Source organism: Rhamphochromis longiceps, linkage group LG7, assembly GCF_057381845.1.
Source record: "Rhamphochromis longiceps isolate RC_006_pf linkage group LG7, R_longiceps_female_GT1.1, whole genome shotgun sequence".
Lineage (NCBI taxonomy): Eukaryota > Metazoa > Chordata > Actinopteri > Cichliformes > Cichlidae > Rhamphochromis > Rhamphochromis longiceps.
The window spans coordinates 84,308-97,191 of NC_140563.1; the positions used below are offsets into that span (position 1 = coordinate 84,308).

The window sequence follows — 12,884 nt, forward strand, 5'->3', positions numbered from 1 at the left end:
TCATCTTTGGAAAAGGGAGTTTATTACAGAGAAATGGCTCTTTCCAAAATAAAAGCTATACTATACGCTTCTTCTGGGCTATATTCTCAGCAGCATATTAAACATATCAGGTCCCCATAAGGAGACTCATGTGCTAACGGCTGTCTAAATGACTCGGGTAAAGTTTGTAGCATGCCTGCTTGTTGTTTTTGTCTGCTTCCACTTGTCTTTGCACTAGGATGCTGTTGGAGTAAATGTGCAGTTAGGGCTGCTCGATTATGGCAAAAATGATAATCACGATTATTTTCACTGAAATTGAGATCTTGATTATTTGACGATATTTATTTAACCCTTTAAGACCTACACTGGACTGGCGGACTATAGAACAAAGTCCGCCAGAACTTATATTATATTTTTACATGATGTAGTGCCATTTGTGGGAGCATTTCAAGTTGCTATACAACTGTTATAGCCCATATTTTAATAATATGTATGCATTAAGTCCATAGTAACTACATTAATTGCAAAAAAGTGCAATAAACTACAAAAAAAATTGAAAATCGTTTTTGGTTTTTTTTTTTTTTTTTTTTTTACATATATTTCTATTTGGAGAAATTTAAGAGGTTTATCCCTCAAAACTTTAAATACAAAAAAGTTGCAAAAAATAGTTTACAATAACAGGAAACTTATTTTGAGTGTCTTCATAGTTTTATTTTGGAGATACACCAATTTTCATATATTGCAGGAAAAACGAAAAAACAATCCTATGATGCAAAGAAAACAGCAGGTGCATCAAAATAAACTATTTCCAGCAGTGCAATTCGAGTTCTAAGCATCCCAGAAACTATTCAGAAAAGTCAAACATGACCAGTATAGGCTTTTAAGGCCTACAAGTAAAAAACTACAATTTCCGCGAAAATGACGTCACTTCCGGTTTCGGCCAGGAAATGGCGGACATGCGATAGTTCGCGCTGACGTCTGTTTCACTGTGGGAAGTGTTACGAACAGCTGATCGGATCGGCAAAGCGTGTTTCTGGAATATTATGTTTTTGTTCCTGCAAGAGCTTTTTATGCAGTTTTTGCAAAGCTTTATGTGGAAGGAAACCGTGACCGAGGACAAGCTGATGGCATCAGATGTAAGTACAACTCCTCCGGTTTCATATGCAAAACAAATTATTGCGCTAGCTTACATGGTTCAGGTTCTACAGGGATTTAAAAATAGTTACACAACACGGAGCGTGCTGCTCTGACCGGCTTTAAAGGTTAACAATGACTTTAAAAAATAATATAAAATAGTGTGCAACACCACTGAAGGGTTTTTTTTTTTTTTTTTTTTTTTTTTTAAAACCTCTCTTTTCAACCAACGGCAGTCACTCTCCTCTCCAAATAACTTCTGCTTAGCTTTCTGAGCTTCCCTCTGGTCCTCTTAATCAGCGGTCTCCAACCTTTTTTGCGCCACGGACCGGTTTATGCCAGACAATATTTTCACGGACCGGCCTTTAAGGTATCGCGGATAAATGAGGGAGGGGCTAATAATCGGCTCAGTCATTTTTAATGATCGTTGAAAGCCCAGATCGTAATTGTGATTAAAATTCGATTAATTGAGCAGCCCTATGTGCAGTCATATTCGTTGTGTTCCCACTAGTGCTGTCAGCGTTAATCTGAAATGACGTTAACACCACAACACGGCAAATCTGTTAACGAGCTACCGCGGATCGCCCCGTGTGTGGGGCTGGACGGCCAACACGTTAACGAGCAAACTGTGCTAACGCAGTAGTTCCCACTCATGTAATTGAGCATTGGTGGCACATCCGACATACTGTTTTAGTTGAGCGTGAATGCGCAAAAACTGGAGTTTATTTTTAGATCCACTGGCATCCAAGTTCACTGTCATTTTAGTGAACTTTTAGTGAAACTCTTCTCTTGCTGCGTCACGACTGACTTTTTAGCTAACGTAAGTTAAAGTGGTAGTTTCTGTTTTTGTTTTTGACGCTGTCGCCGGTAAGAGATTCCGGAATGGCACCACTTACCTCAACATCCAGCTGTGAAAGCTGCATCAACCTGAGTCAAAAAGTGATCAAGCTGGAGCAAAGGATATCCACGCTATACCAAATCCAGGGGGCTGAATGCGAACTTGACACGATCCTCCTTGGCAAAGCTCAAACCACCGCTACTAGCGCTGAGCTAGCCGACACAGTGCACCATCCAGCTGCTGTGTCCCAAGATCCCGCCAACAGTCAACACAGGCTCTCAATTTGAGTCGCTGGTGCTTCTGCCAAGGACGAGAACTCCTGGTTTCAGCTAGGGGCCAGACCCAAGGCTCTGGTCAGCTCCACTCCACTCCAACCAGCGCCATGGACCGTGGTTGAGACGCGTGGTGGCTGCAGAGGGGGCAGGAGGATCAGTCTCTCGCACCCTCACCCCTCCGGCGCGGTAGTACTGGAGAATAAATTTAATGTCCTAGATCCTGTGGACTTTCCTCCTCTGACCGCTAGCCCTCGCCATCCCGCTGTGTCGCTGAGGTCTGCGCCATCTCCACCACTACACCCCCGGAGCCGCGGTGGGCAACCCGACGCTGTGGTGCAAACTCACCGCGGAGAGCTGTGCTTTACCCTGGCTCCTCGGAGAAGAGGACCCACGGCGCGGCTACCTGGGAGTCACTCACGCAGTCCGGCTGGCGCATCTCCATCTGAACACCCCCGGTGCCGCGGCGCAGGCGTCTCAGATGGCCAGCAGCCCCCGGTGGCACCTCCTCTCTCCACACTGGTCCTCGGGGATTCCATCGTCAGGAACGTGTGGATGAGGGGGGCGCTCACGCTGTCGTTCCCGGGAGCCACTGTTGTTGACATAGTGGACAGAATTCCCAACATTCTGGCATCCCACCCACAGGTTAACCGGCTCATCATCCACATCGGCACCAATGACATCCCCAAACAGCAATCTGAGCTGCTGAAGTTGGACTTCCTCCAACTCTTCAGCCTCCTTGGTCAGTTGCAGGTGAGTGCTTTTATCTCCGGGCCCACCCCCACCTGTGGCAGAGGGATAGGCCGTTTCAGCCGGCTGCTCAGCCTCAACACCTGGCTTTCCTCCGCCTGTGTCTCCCACGGCGTGGGTTTTTTTAACAATTTTGATGCCTTCTGGGAGAGGAGGCATCTTTTTGGGGCAGACGGGCTCCACCTCAACGCCTGGGGACGCCGTTTGCTGTCTACCAATTTGGCATTTGGCGTACAGCACTCCCGCACATCGCCCTGTCACTACCCCAAATTGACATTACCTGCTGATCTGTCTGCCACTGACTGATGTTCCCCTGGTCCCAGCTCCTATATTTGTTCCACTTTTAACAGTAATACACAAAACTTTGGACTCGGACCTCTCTTTCCCACAGTCAACACAATACCCGTCATAATCACAAACAGAGCAACAGAATTATCATAAATCCAGTAACTCCAAAAACATTAATAACCTAAATATCAACATCCATTCAACTCTATTGTCAAAAATCCACCAGTCTCAATCAGTATGGCACTTTTAAATGTCCGCTCTCTGTTGAACAAGTCTTTTATTATTAATGATTTAATTTTAGATAATAAACTTGACTGTTTATTTTTAACTGAAACATGGCCGGGTTCGGATGCACCAGTTGTTCTCACTGAGGGCTCCCCACCAAATTTTAATTTCTCTTTTTCTATTAGAAGTGGTAAGAGAGGTGGTGGGACTGCATCTTTGGCCAACAACACACTCACCACCAAACAAATTTTATTTGATCATTTTACCACTTTTGAATTCCATGCTATTGTTTTCAGCAGCCCTCCAGTTTTATCTGTCACAATTTATAGACCACCTAAAGACAGCGCTGCTTTTATCAAGGAATTCTCAGAATTTTTAACAAACATACATTCAAAATATAATATAATTTTAACCGGTGATTTTAACCTGCACATAGATAATCCTTCTGACTCTGCATCAAAAGAATTCTTAAACATTCTTCACTGTTTGGATTTTACCCAGCATGTCACGCAGCCGACTCACAACAGAGGACACACTCTGGACCTGGTCATCACCCATGGGCTGTCCACCAGCGTGTCCTCTGTTGTTGACTTGGCTGTCTCAGTGTGTTCTTTTTTTTTTTTTTTTAAACATCACCAGTTTTATTCAGCGGGAGACCTCGGTGCGAACTGTGAGGAGGCGCTATCTAACCTCTGAAGTGGCTGCAAATTTTACCAGGGTTTTAGACGAATGCCCCCCTGTGATTCTACCTGCACCCTGCAATTTGATTTTTAATCATTTCAACAGCAAACTGAAGAAAAGCCTTGACTCCATTGCTCCACTCACCACCAAAAAGATTAACGTAAAACATGTATCACCCTGGAGAAACGAAGAAGTCAAAACACTCAAAAGAAATTGCAGGGCAGCAGAAAGGAGATGGAGGAAAAATTAAAAATACTATCAACCATCAAATATTTTGCGAGCAACTTAAAATGTACAATAATACATTAAGGAATTCAAGAAACTCATACTTCGCCAAAATAATCAGTAATAACAAAAATAATCCCAAGGTCCTCTTTTCCACCATAGATCATTTATTTAACCCTGATTTTAAAAGCTCCAAAAGAAGCTCACAGACTCGCTCTGTGAGCAGTTTGCAGACCACTTCAGGGGAAAGATCAGCGCCATCAGATCTGATATTTTATCTAATCGCGATATGTTTGTAAAGACATCTGAGGGCTCGATTGTACCTGAGGAGACACTGGACAGCTTTGTCCTGGTTAATGCTGAGAACCTTCAGAAAGTTTTCTCCACAGTGAGACCCACCACATGTCCTTTAGATCCAATCCCTTCTTCACTCTTTAAAACACTTTATGGATTTTTTTGAGGCTGAGCTTTTATACGTGATGAATTGCGCTCTTCAGTTGGGTGTCTTCCCTGCTGCCTTTAAAACGGCGGTGGTGAGACCCCTTCTGAAGAAGAGCAATTTGGATTGTAATGATTTTAATAACTACAGACCTGTATCCAACTCACCATTTTTAAGTAAAATCTTAGAAAAACTTGTTTTTACTCAGATTAATGATTTTCTAAATGATAGACAGATCCTGGAGATATTCCAGTCTGGATTTAGGGTGAACCACAGCACAGAGACGGCTCTCCTAAAGGTTTTAAATGATCTTAGATGTAACTGGGACGCCCAAAAGCTCTCAGTCCTGGTGCTACTGGATCTAAGCACAGCCTTTGATACAGTAGACCACACTGTTCTTTTAAACAGACTGAAACACATGGTGGGCCTCTCTGGTGCTGTACACAACTGGTTCACTTCCTATCTCTCTGACAGAACTTTTATGGTGAGTATGGATACATGCTCCTCTAAGATCCATAAAATGACATGTGGTGTGCCTCAAGAGTCGGTTCTAGGCCCTGTACTTTTTAATTTGTATATGCTGACGGTGTCATCAGGAGGCATGGAGTGAACTTCCACAGTTACGCTGATGACACGCAGCTGTACATCTCCGTGTCTCCTGATGACACCAGACCAATGGATGCCCTTTTTAACTGTATCTTGGATATAAGATCTTGGATGGCAGAAAACTTTTTACAGCTTAACCAGGACAAAACCGAAGTTTTAATCGTCGGTCCTGAGGCTCAGAGAGAGAAACTCTTGTCTAAATTAGAGGCATTTTCACTATGTCCTTCGCTACAAGTGAAAAACCTGGGTGTTATTTTTGACTCTGAGCTTGGTTTTATCCCACATATTAAACATGTAACCAAAATTGGATTTTATCATCTAAAAAATATAGCCAGAGTCCGCCCTATTCTCTCTCGGGCTAACACAGAGATGTTGATGCATGCTTTTATTACTGCCCTGCTCTCTGGTCTTCCCAAAAAGAATATTTCAACTTTACAACTTTTGCAAAACTCGGCAGCTCGTGTGCTGACGAAGACCAGAGGGCGGGCCCACATTACACCGGTTTTAGAATTGCTGCACTGGCTCCCCGTGTGTTTCAGGATCGATTTTAAAGTTCTTTTATTGGTTTTTAAATGTCTTAATGGTCTTGGGCCTTCTTATCTCTCAGATCTACCTTTACCATATGAACCCTCGCGGACCCTGAGGTCCTCTGGTACTGGCCTTTTGATTGTCCCTAAAGTCAGGACACATACTCACGGAGAGGCAGCTTTTCAGTGGTATGGTCCTCGTCTGTGGAACAGCCTGCCGGAGGAGCTCAGGGCCGCAGAGAACGTACATGTTTTTAAGAACAGGCTCAAGACCCACCTTTTTAATTTAGCTTTTACTTAGCGTTTATTTATTTTATGCTTATTTATTCTATCCCGTTATTTTATTATTAATTTAGGCTTTACCTAATATTTATTGATTTTATTCTTATTCATTTTTTTAATCTTCTTACTCTATTTATATTTATATTTATATTGTATCCCGTTCTTATTTATTTTATCATTTTACCCTGTATATATCCTATTGTGTCATATCTCCAGTGTTTCCTCGGAGGGGGCTCTCTGCACCGGGGCTGTGATCGACCGTGGCTGCTGGGTCTCTGGGGGTCCTCTCAGCCTGGCTGGGGGGCTTCTTTGCCTCCCTCCTGCTGTGTGCCCAGCCTGGAGGCTGCGGTCTGTGACCGGCTCCCGGTGCAGACGGCTCCCTGTTATAGTGTTTCCTCACTTGGCTCATGTGAACCCAGCCCAATTTTTACTCTTTAAGTGTGTGTGTGTGGGGGGGGGAGATATATGTGTGTGTATTCACATCATTTATGTTAATGAGAGTGTGGGGAGTGAGTTGGAGGGTGGGGTGGGCTGCTTTTAACTTTGTGCTACATTTTTTGTATGAAAAGTGCTTTATAAATAAAGATTGATTGATTTAGTCCATGACGCGCTTACCTTCAGGGTTATACGTCACATGAAAACCAAAATAGTTCCAAACGCCAGATCTGAATGAGGGTGGGGGAGGTTCAGTTTGCCATGTTGCAACGAGCTTAGCTTCTGTCTCGCTAGCTTGCCCTGCGCTCAGTGAATCTGCGTTCGACTACTCCGCCTAGGCTGCACTGTCGAGCGCAGATCCACTGAGCGCTCAACACAGAAAGCATCATCAGAAGGAAAGTTGATAAAATTTAAAATTTTGTATTGTTTGGTACATGTGCGTACCGAACCGAAAGCACTGTATCGAACGGTTCAATATCCATACGAGTATCGTTGCACCCCTATAATTTTGGTATATTTTCATTTACATGTTTTTAAACAAATTGCATGCTCTGCAACCAGCATCAACACAGTGATGTTTGTCCTTCATGTCCGTTGTCTTGTCTGTTTCTTCCACCTCAGTGACCTGTTTTGACTCCGATGTAGAGTAAGAGCTGCCAACAAAGGGAGGGCTAGACAATTAGTCATACTTATCTTTTAACTAAGGCTTGGTAATGGTATGGTAAAATATGATGTGCTTATGGCTTTATCATAACCATCCTCCTCTCTTGTCAGAAATGAGTCGCCAGACTGCCACCGCGCTGCCCACAGGAACATCTAAGTGCCCTCCTTCTCAGCGTGTGCCCACCCTTTCAGGCACCACAGCCTCCAACAGTGACCTGGCGAGCCTGTTTGAGTGTCCTGTCTGCTTCGACTATGTCCTCCCCCCAATCCTCCAGTGCCAGTCCGGACACCTGGTGTGTACAGTCCAGCCTGTAACTGAACCTGAACTGTTTGTTGTTGTTGCTAGGAAAATTTCTTGCAGAAGCATAATTGTGAAGATTAACATTTTAGTAAACTTGTCATGAACATACTCGTGTATATATAAATAAATTTAAAAATTTTTTTTTTATTTTTCTTCATCCCCAGGTGTGCTCCAACTGCCGGCCTAAGCTCACTTGTTGCCCCACCTGCCGAGGTCCCCTGGGTTCCATCAGGAACCTGGCCATGGAGAAGGTGGCCAACTCTGTCCTTTTCCCCTGCAAGTATGCCTCATCAGGCTGCGAAGTCACCTTGCCTCATACCGACAAGACCGAGCACGAAGAGCTTTGCGAGTTTCGGCCGTATTCCTGCCCCTGCCCCGGCGCCTCTTGCAAGTGGCAGGGATCATTGGATGCAGTCATGCCTCACCTGATGCACCAGCACAAGTCCATCACCACACTGCAGGTTAGAAGTTACTCAGCTCCTCAGTTTCTTCCACAAAACATGCTCCTAAAAGTGTGTGCCATTTTTACTAAGTGAGGATGAGACACTTTGAAGACTATCTGAATTGATGCTATTTAAACACGGATTGTACAGGGTTTGCAATTAAGTTTGTGACTTAGAAATAAACTCTTAGAAATAAACTAGAAATAAAAGTCTGAATAAACAGCGTAGAGTTTGTTCAAATGAAGTGGAAACATGGAAAACATTTCATACTCCATCCCACTAAGCTGATGGGGAATTTTGAGTGTGCCCTCTGCTGGACAGCAAAGGAAACAACATACTGTGTAAATGTGTGTTAATTTACAAATGAGTTGTTATAGCCTGCAGAATTTGTTCATTTTAATATCATGATTACTTTTAAATTGAAGGAACACTCCAGTAGTTTACACCACTGCTAGGTGGGCGGAGCTTCTCTGGCAACAGGTGAGCTTTTGTGCTCACAGCTGAAGCTGCCTGAGATCACCACATAAGGAAATCATCTCTCACTGATGTCATGCAAAGCCTGAGCGGCTTGTACATATAGTTGTATGATCTGTTCTGAAACCATGGAGGATCTTTGCCCCTACAACGAGAACATCCATGATGGTGGTTATCTTATCTGGCAACACTGACGTATTAAAGTTGGCATGCTACTGCAGCCAGCAGTACTACAGTACTTCTTTTTTGTTTTTTTTTTGTTTTTGTTTTTTTGTTGAAAGTGGTTTAGCCTTTTAATTCGTGGGATGACTTTTGGCGTAATTGTCTTAGAAATTTGTTTTTAAAGCTGTAAGATTGGACTGCAAGACAACACTAATGATTACTCAGTGGCTCATATCTTACTTGGTCTTGAGAATTTTAGATGGTTTGATGTTAACAATGAGTCGACGTGTCCATTGTGCAAAAGGTGGGGGTTGCATGGAGACTTGTCTCTGCTTGTTCTTTACTGTTATGCTAAAAGTCAGCCTGCAACAAGACAGCCGGATGACAAGTGCAAATCACAACCCCTTTCAAAAAGACAAGTGCATAAGTCATTATGTCAACTTTAATGTGTTTCTCAGTCTCCCGAGTCCGAAAGTCGCGGTCTGGCACACCTTTGAACTTTCCAGTGGTCGAGGTCTCATAACGGTGTGGTTGGTATCAAGAGCATACTCCCTGTCAAATACTGGCCAGATTATTCCAGAAAATTGCGTTTAACATGAGAACAACAAACGGCTTGTTCCTTTTGCAGCTTGTTTTTATAACATGTATTTATTTTGAGATCATGATGATGTAAAAGATCTTTATGTGAGCAGCGTTGGGTGTTAACTTCAGGCTGACAACTAAAGATGATTAACCCTGTTTGTGTCTCCGTCCAGGGGGAGGACATCGTGTTCCTGGCCACAGATATCAACCTGCCTGGTGCGGTGGACTGGGTAATGATGCAGTCGTGCTTCGGCTTCCACTTCATGCTTGTGCTGGAGAAGCAGGAGAAGTACGACGGACACCAGCAGTTCTTTGCCATCGTGCAGCTCATTGGGACTCGCAAGCAGGCCGAGAACTTCGCCTACCGACTGGAGCTCAACGGGCACCGGCGTCGTCTGACCTGGGAGGCCACGCCACGCTCCATCCACGAGGGCATCGCCACAGCTATCATGAACAGCGACTGCCTGGTGTTCGACACATCCATCGCACAACTGTTTGCTGAGAACGGCAACCTGGGAATCAACGTCACCATCTCCATGTGCTAAAAACTTTGAAGAGAAGAGGATTTAAAAAAAAAAACAAACAAGTTACATATTGTTAGGGGGCATTTTTTTTTCTTTGTTTTCTTTTTTTTATTAGACCTCACAGTGCCCCACCCCTCTCTGCCTCACTCCTTCAGACATGGATTTGGACTGTCTAATTAGGCAGCCATGGAGGCCTGGGGGGGGGGGGGGGGGGGAAATGGATGGCTGAATGTTTGGATGGATGAGTGGAGGAAATGAAACAAAATAGCATAACTGTGTAGTGACGGCTATAGACTTGGAAACACATTATGTGAGACCCACGCGGGGCCTCGCCCTCTGTTCGTCGTAAACGCGGACACAAACTGTCAAACTCCCTTCCTGGCCACGTGTCCCTGTCTTAGAGTGATTTCTCACAACTCATTCTCATCGCACTCTCTCTCTCTCTCTCTCTCACTCACTCACTCACTCACTCACTCACTCACTCACTCACACACACACACACACACACACACACTTCAGACACTACGGCTCTTCCCGAGCGGAACGTGGAAGGGGCTCCAGTCCCTGACTTGAAGGATCAAGCTATAGTTCAAAACGGACTCCTGGTCAGTGCTGGAGTGCTTGCAAGACAGCTAGCACTTCCTGTTTGTAATCCACCTCAGTACCCCTCAAGTCCCCCCACACTTTCCCTCACTCGGACTGGAACGGTTCCCACGCTCCCCACCCTCGCAGGGCTATGGCTGTGGCTGCTATTGACTATTTCAAACTGGAACCCTGAGTCCCTAAAAATCTTTATCTAAAATGTATCTTCGCCTGTGACTGGGGATCATCACTCACAGACATGAATGGCTGTAGCACCCCAATCCCCAAGTAACGTCCAGGAAAAGAAGCTTGGATCTGTGTAAAGGGTCCCGGGATTACTACAGCTGCGCGAGCTCGTTTTGCTTTCTTCTGCTCCACACCGGTTCCTCCCCCCAAAGCTAAAGATTGAGCATCGGATGCTTGTTATTAAATTGTTGACTGTCATCATCAATTATTAAACTTTGCTGTCATACTGGTTGGATGTAAGAAGGCCCTCAGCTACGTCAGCCCTGGAGTTTTATTTTCAAAGTGGACACATCAACGGCTTTCTGACATGCCAAACGCACATTGCTCTTTGCATTACAGGCTCTGTGTGCAGGTGTAATAAATTGACCTAGGAACAAAGGGGTCCTTTTTGTTTTTTAGAACAAGGAGGAAAAAACCTAAACACTGCATTTCAGTTGGAAGAATTACTTCTCAAGTCTATTTCTTTGGAACTATTAGTGGGTTTTTTTTGTTTTGTTTTTTTGTGTGCGCGCGTGTGCACTGTCTTTGCTGAAAACCTGCTCATTTTCTCACGTCTCTTTCGTTTGTGCTCGGCCTCATTTCTCTGTCTGCCCGTGTCTGCCTCACCGATTGACTGATCACCCAACAAGGAATGAGGGACAGTTTCTACCGTTACAATGTTGCTATTGTTATTATTACATGGAGATTATGACAATTATCGGTTTTTGTATTGAATTTTAAAAACAAACATTAAAAGGCAATTGTAAAAGTTGTGGCTAAACTTCAGTGTTTGTAGTTTAAAGAAAAAAAAAAAAACAAGTTGTCATTCTATTGAAGGTTTCTTTTCTTCCAGAGTTGGGTTGCTTTATTTTATTTTCTCTTCATTTATTTGTCCCGCTGTCCTCTCATTTGTGTGGTAAGTCTTCCCCCTCAAGCCCTTTTTGTTTTTTGTTTTTTTGTTCAAGGATTGAGGGAGTTCAAGCCAATCATCTCTCCATTTCTCCTCATGTGGAGTCTCAGTAATGTTGCTGCTCTCCCTGAAGTCCTCCACTTCTGTTTTAATTTGTCATTAAATAAATCTATCTTTTTCATACTCTGTGCTTTTTCTTCCTTTTTTTTTTTTTTTTCATTTTTTTCTCTGAGGCTTTTGGATTCAACACGATGACTGTAAAACTGACAGTACCTCAGTTTTTGACAAGCAAAGAAATTAATGTAAGGAACTCTACATCTAACATATCCAGGTCAGTGGATGCTCCTCCTGTTTGACTTTTATTTATTTTTTAAATTAGATTGGTCTTCCTGTTGTAAACCTTCATTTCAGCATTTTTGGAAGCTTTTGTTTTCTTTCCCAGTTTTCCAGGTTGTTGTTGAGCTTAAGATTTGTGAAGGGTGTTCAGGTAAAAATATTTCAATATCGGCATGAAGCAATGAGCCAAGTTTAAAAGATTTAAAACATTTAAAACAAAATTGGAATTATGATTAGGAGAAGATCAAACACTAAAACATGATGGGGGTAGGTGAAGTACTTTTTTTTTTTTTTTTTTTTTTTTTTTTTTTTAAAGATTGTGGCCATCATGAAATGGAATAAAATTCGTTGTAATAGTAAAAGCTGATCTTCCCGACAGTCGGTTCATTTAAAAACTTTTCAGATCTACAGGGAACAGTTTTACATGAACAACATAAAATACAATGTCTAGTTCAAGTTCAAGGTTCTTTATTTGTCACATGCATAGTTATACAAGTATAACACACAGTGAAATGTAGCCTGACACGCTCCTCGACATGTGCAAAAAATGGGGGGGGGGGGGTGTGTGTAGAGGAAGAACTATGTGTATGTGTGTGTGTGTGTGTGTGTGTGTGTATATATATATATATATATATATATATATATATATATATATATATATATATATATACACACACACACACACACACACACACACACACACACACACACACACACACACACACACACACACACATACATATATAAAAAAAAAAACACCCAGCACGCCCCTGCGGGCGGTTTATCCTTCAAGCTCGGATCCTCTACCAGAGGCCTGGGAGCTTGAGGGTCCTGCGCAGTATCTTAGCTGTTCCCAGGACTGCGCTCTTCTGGACAGAGATCTCCGATGTTGTTCCCGGGATCTGCTGGAGCCACTCGCCTATCTTGGGAGTCACCGCACCTAGTGCTCCGATTACCACGGGGACCACCGTTACCTTCACCCTCCACATCCTCTCGAGCTC

The 12,884-nt window shown here is 43.5% G+C and overlaps 1 protein-coding gene across 2 annotated transcripts in view; it reads left to right on the forward strand.

Moving 5' to 3' along the window:
* Nucleotides 1-11,730, forward strand: part of siah1 (siah E3 ubiquitin protein ligase 1) — a 40,336-nt gene extending 28,606 nt beyond the window's left edge. For both annotated transcript variants that reach the window (XM_085411509.1, XM_085411508.1), the window contains exons 3-5: nucleotides 7,456-7,637; nucleotides 7,810-8,106; nucleotides 9,480-11,730. In XM_085411509.1, coding sequence (XP_085267635.1) covers nucleotides 7,456-7,637; nucleotides 7,810-8,106; nucleotides 9,480-9,851 — 851 coding nt within the window. In that variant the 3' untranslated portion in view covers nucleotides 9,852-11,730. The remainder of the gene's footprint in view (nucleotides 1-7,455; nucleotides 7,638-7,809; nucleotides 8,107-9,479) is intronic.
* Nucleotides 11,731-12,884: the final 1,154 nt, after the last annotated feature.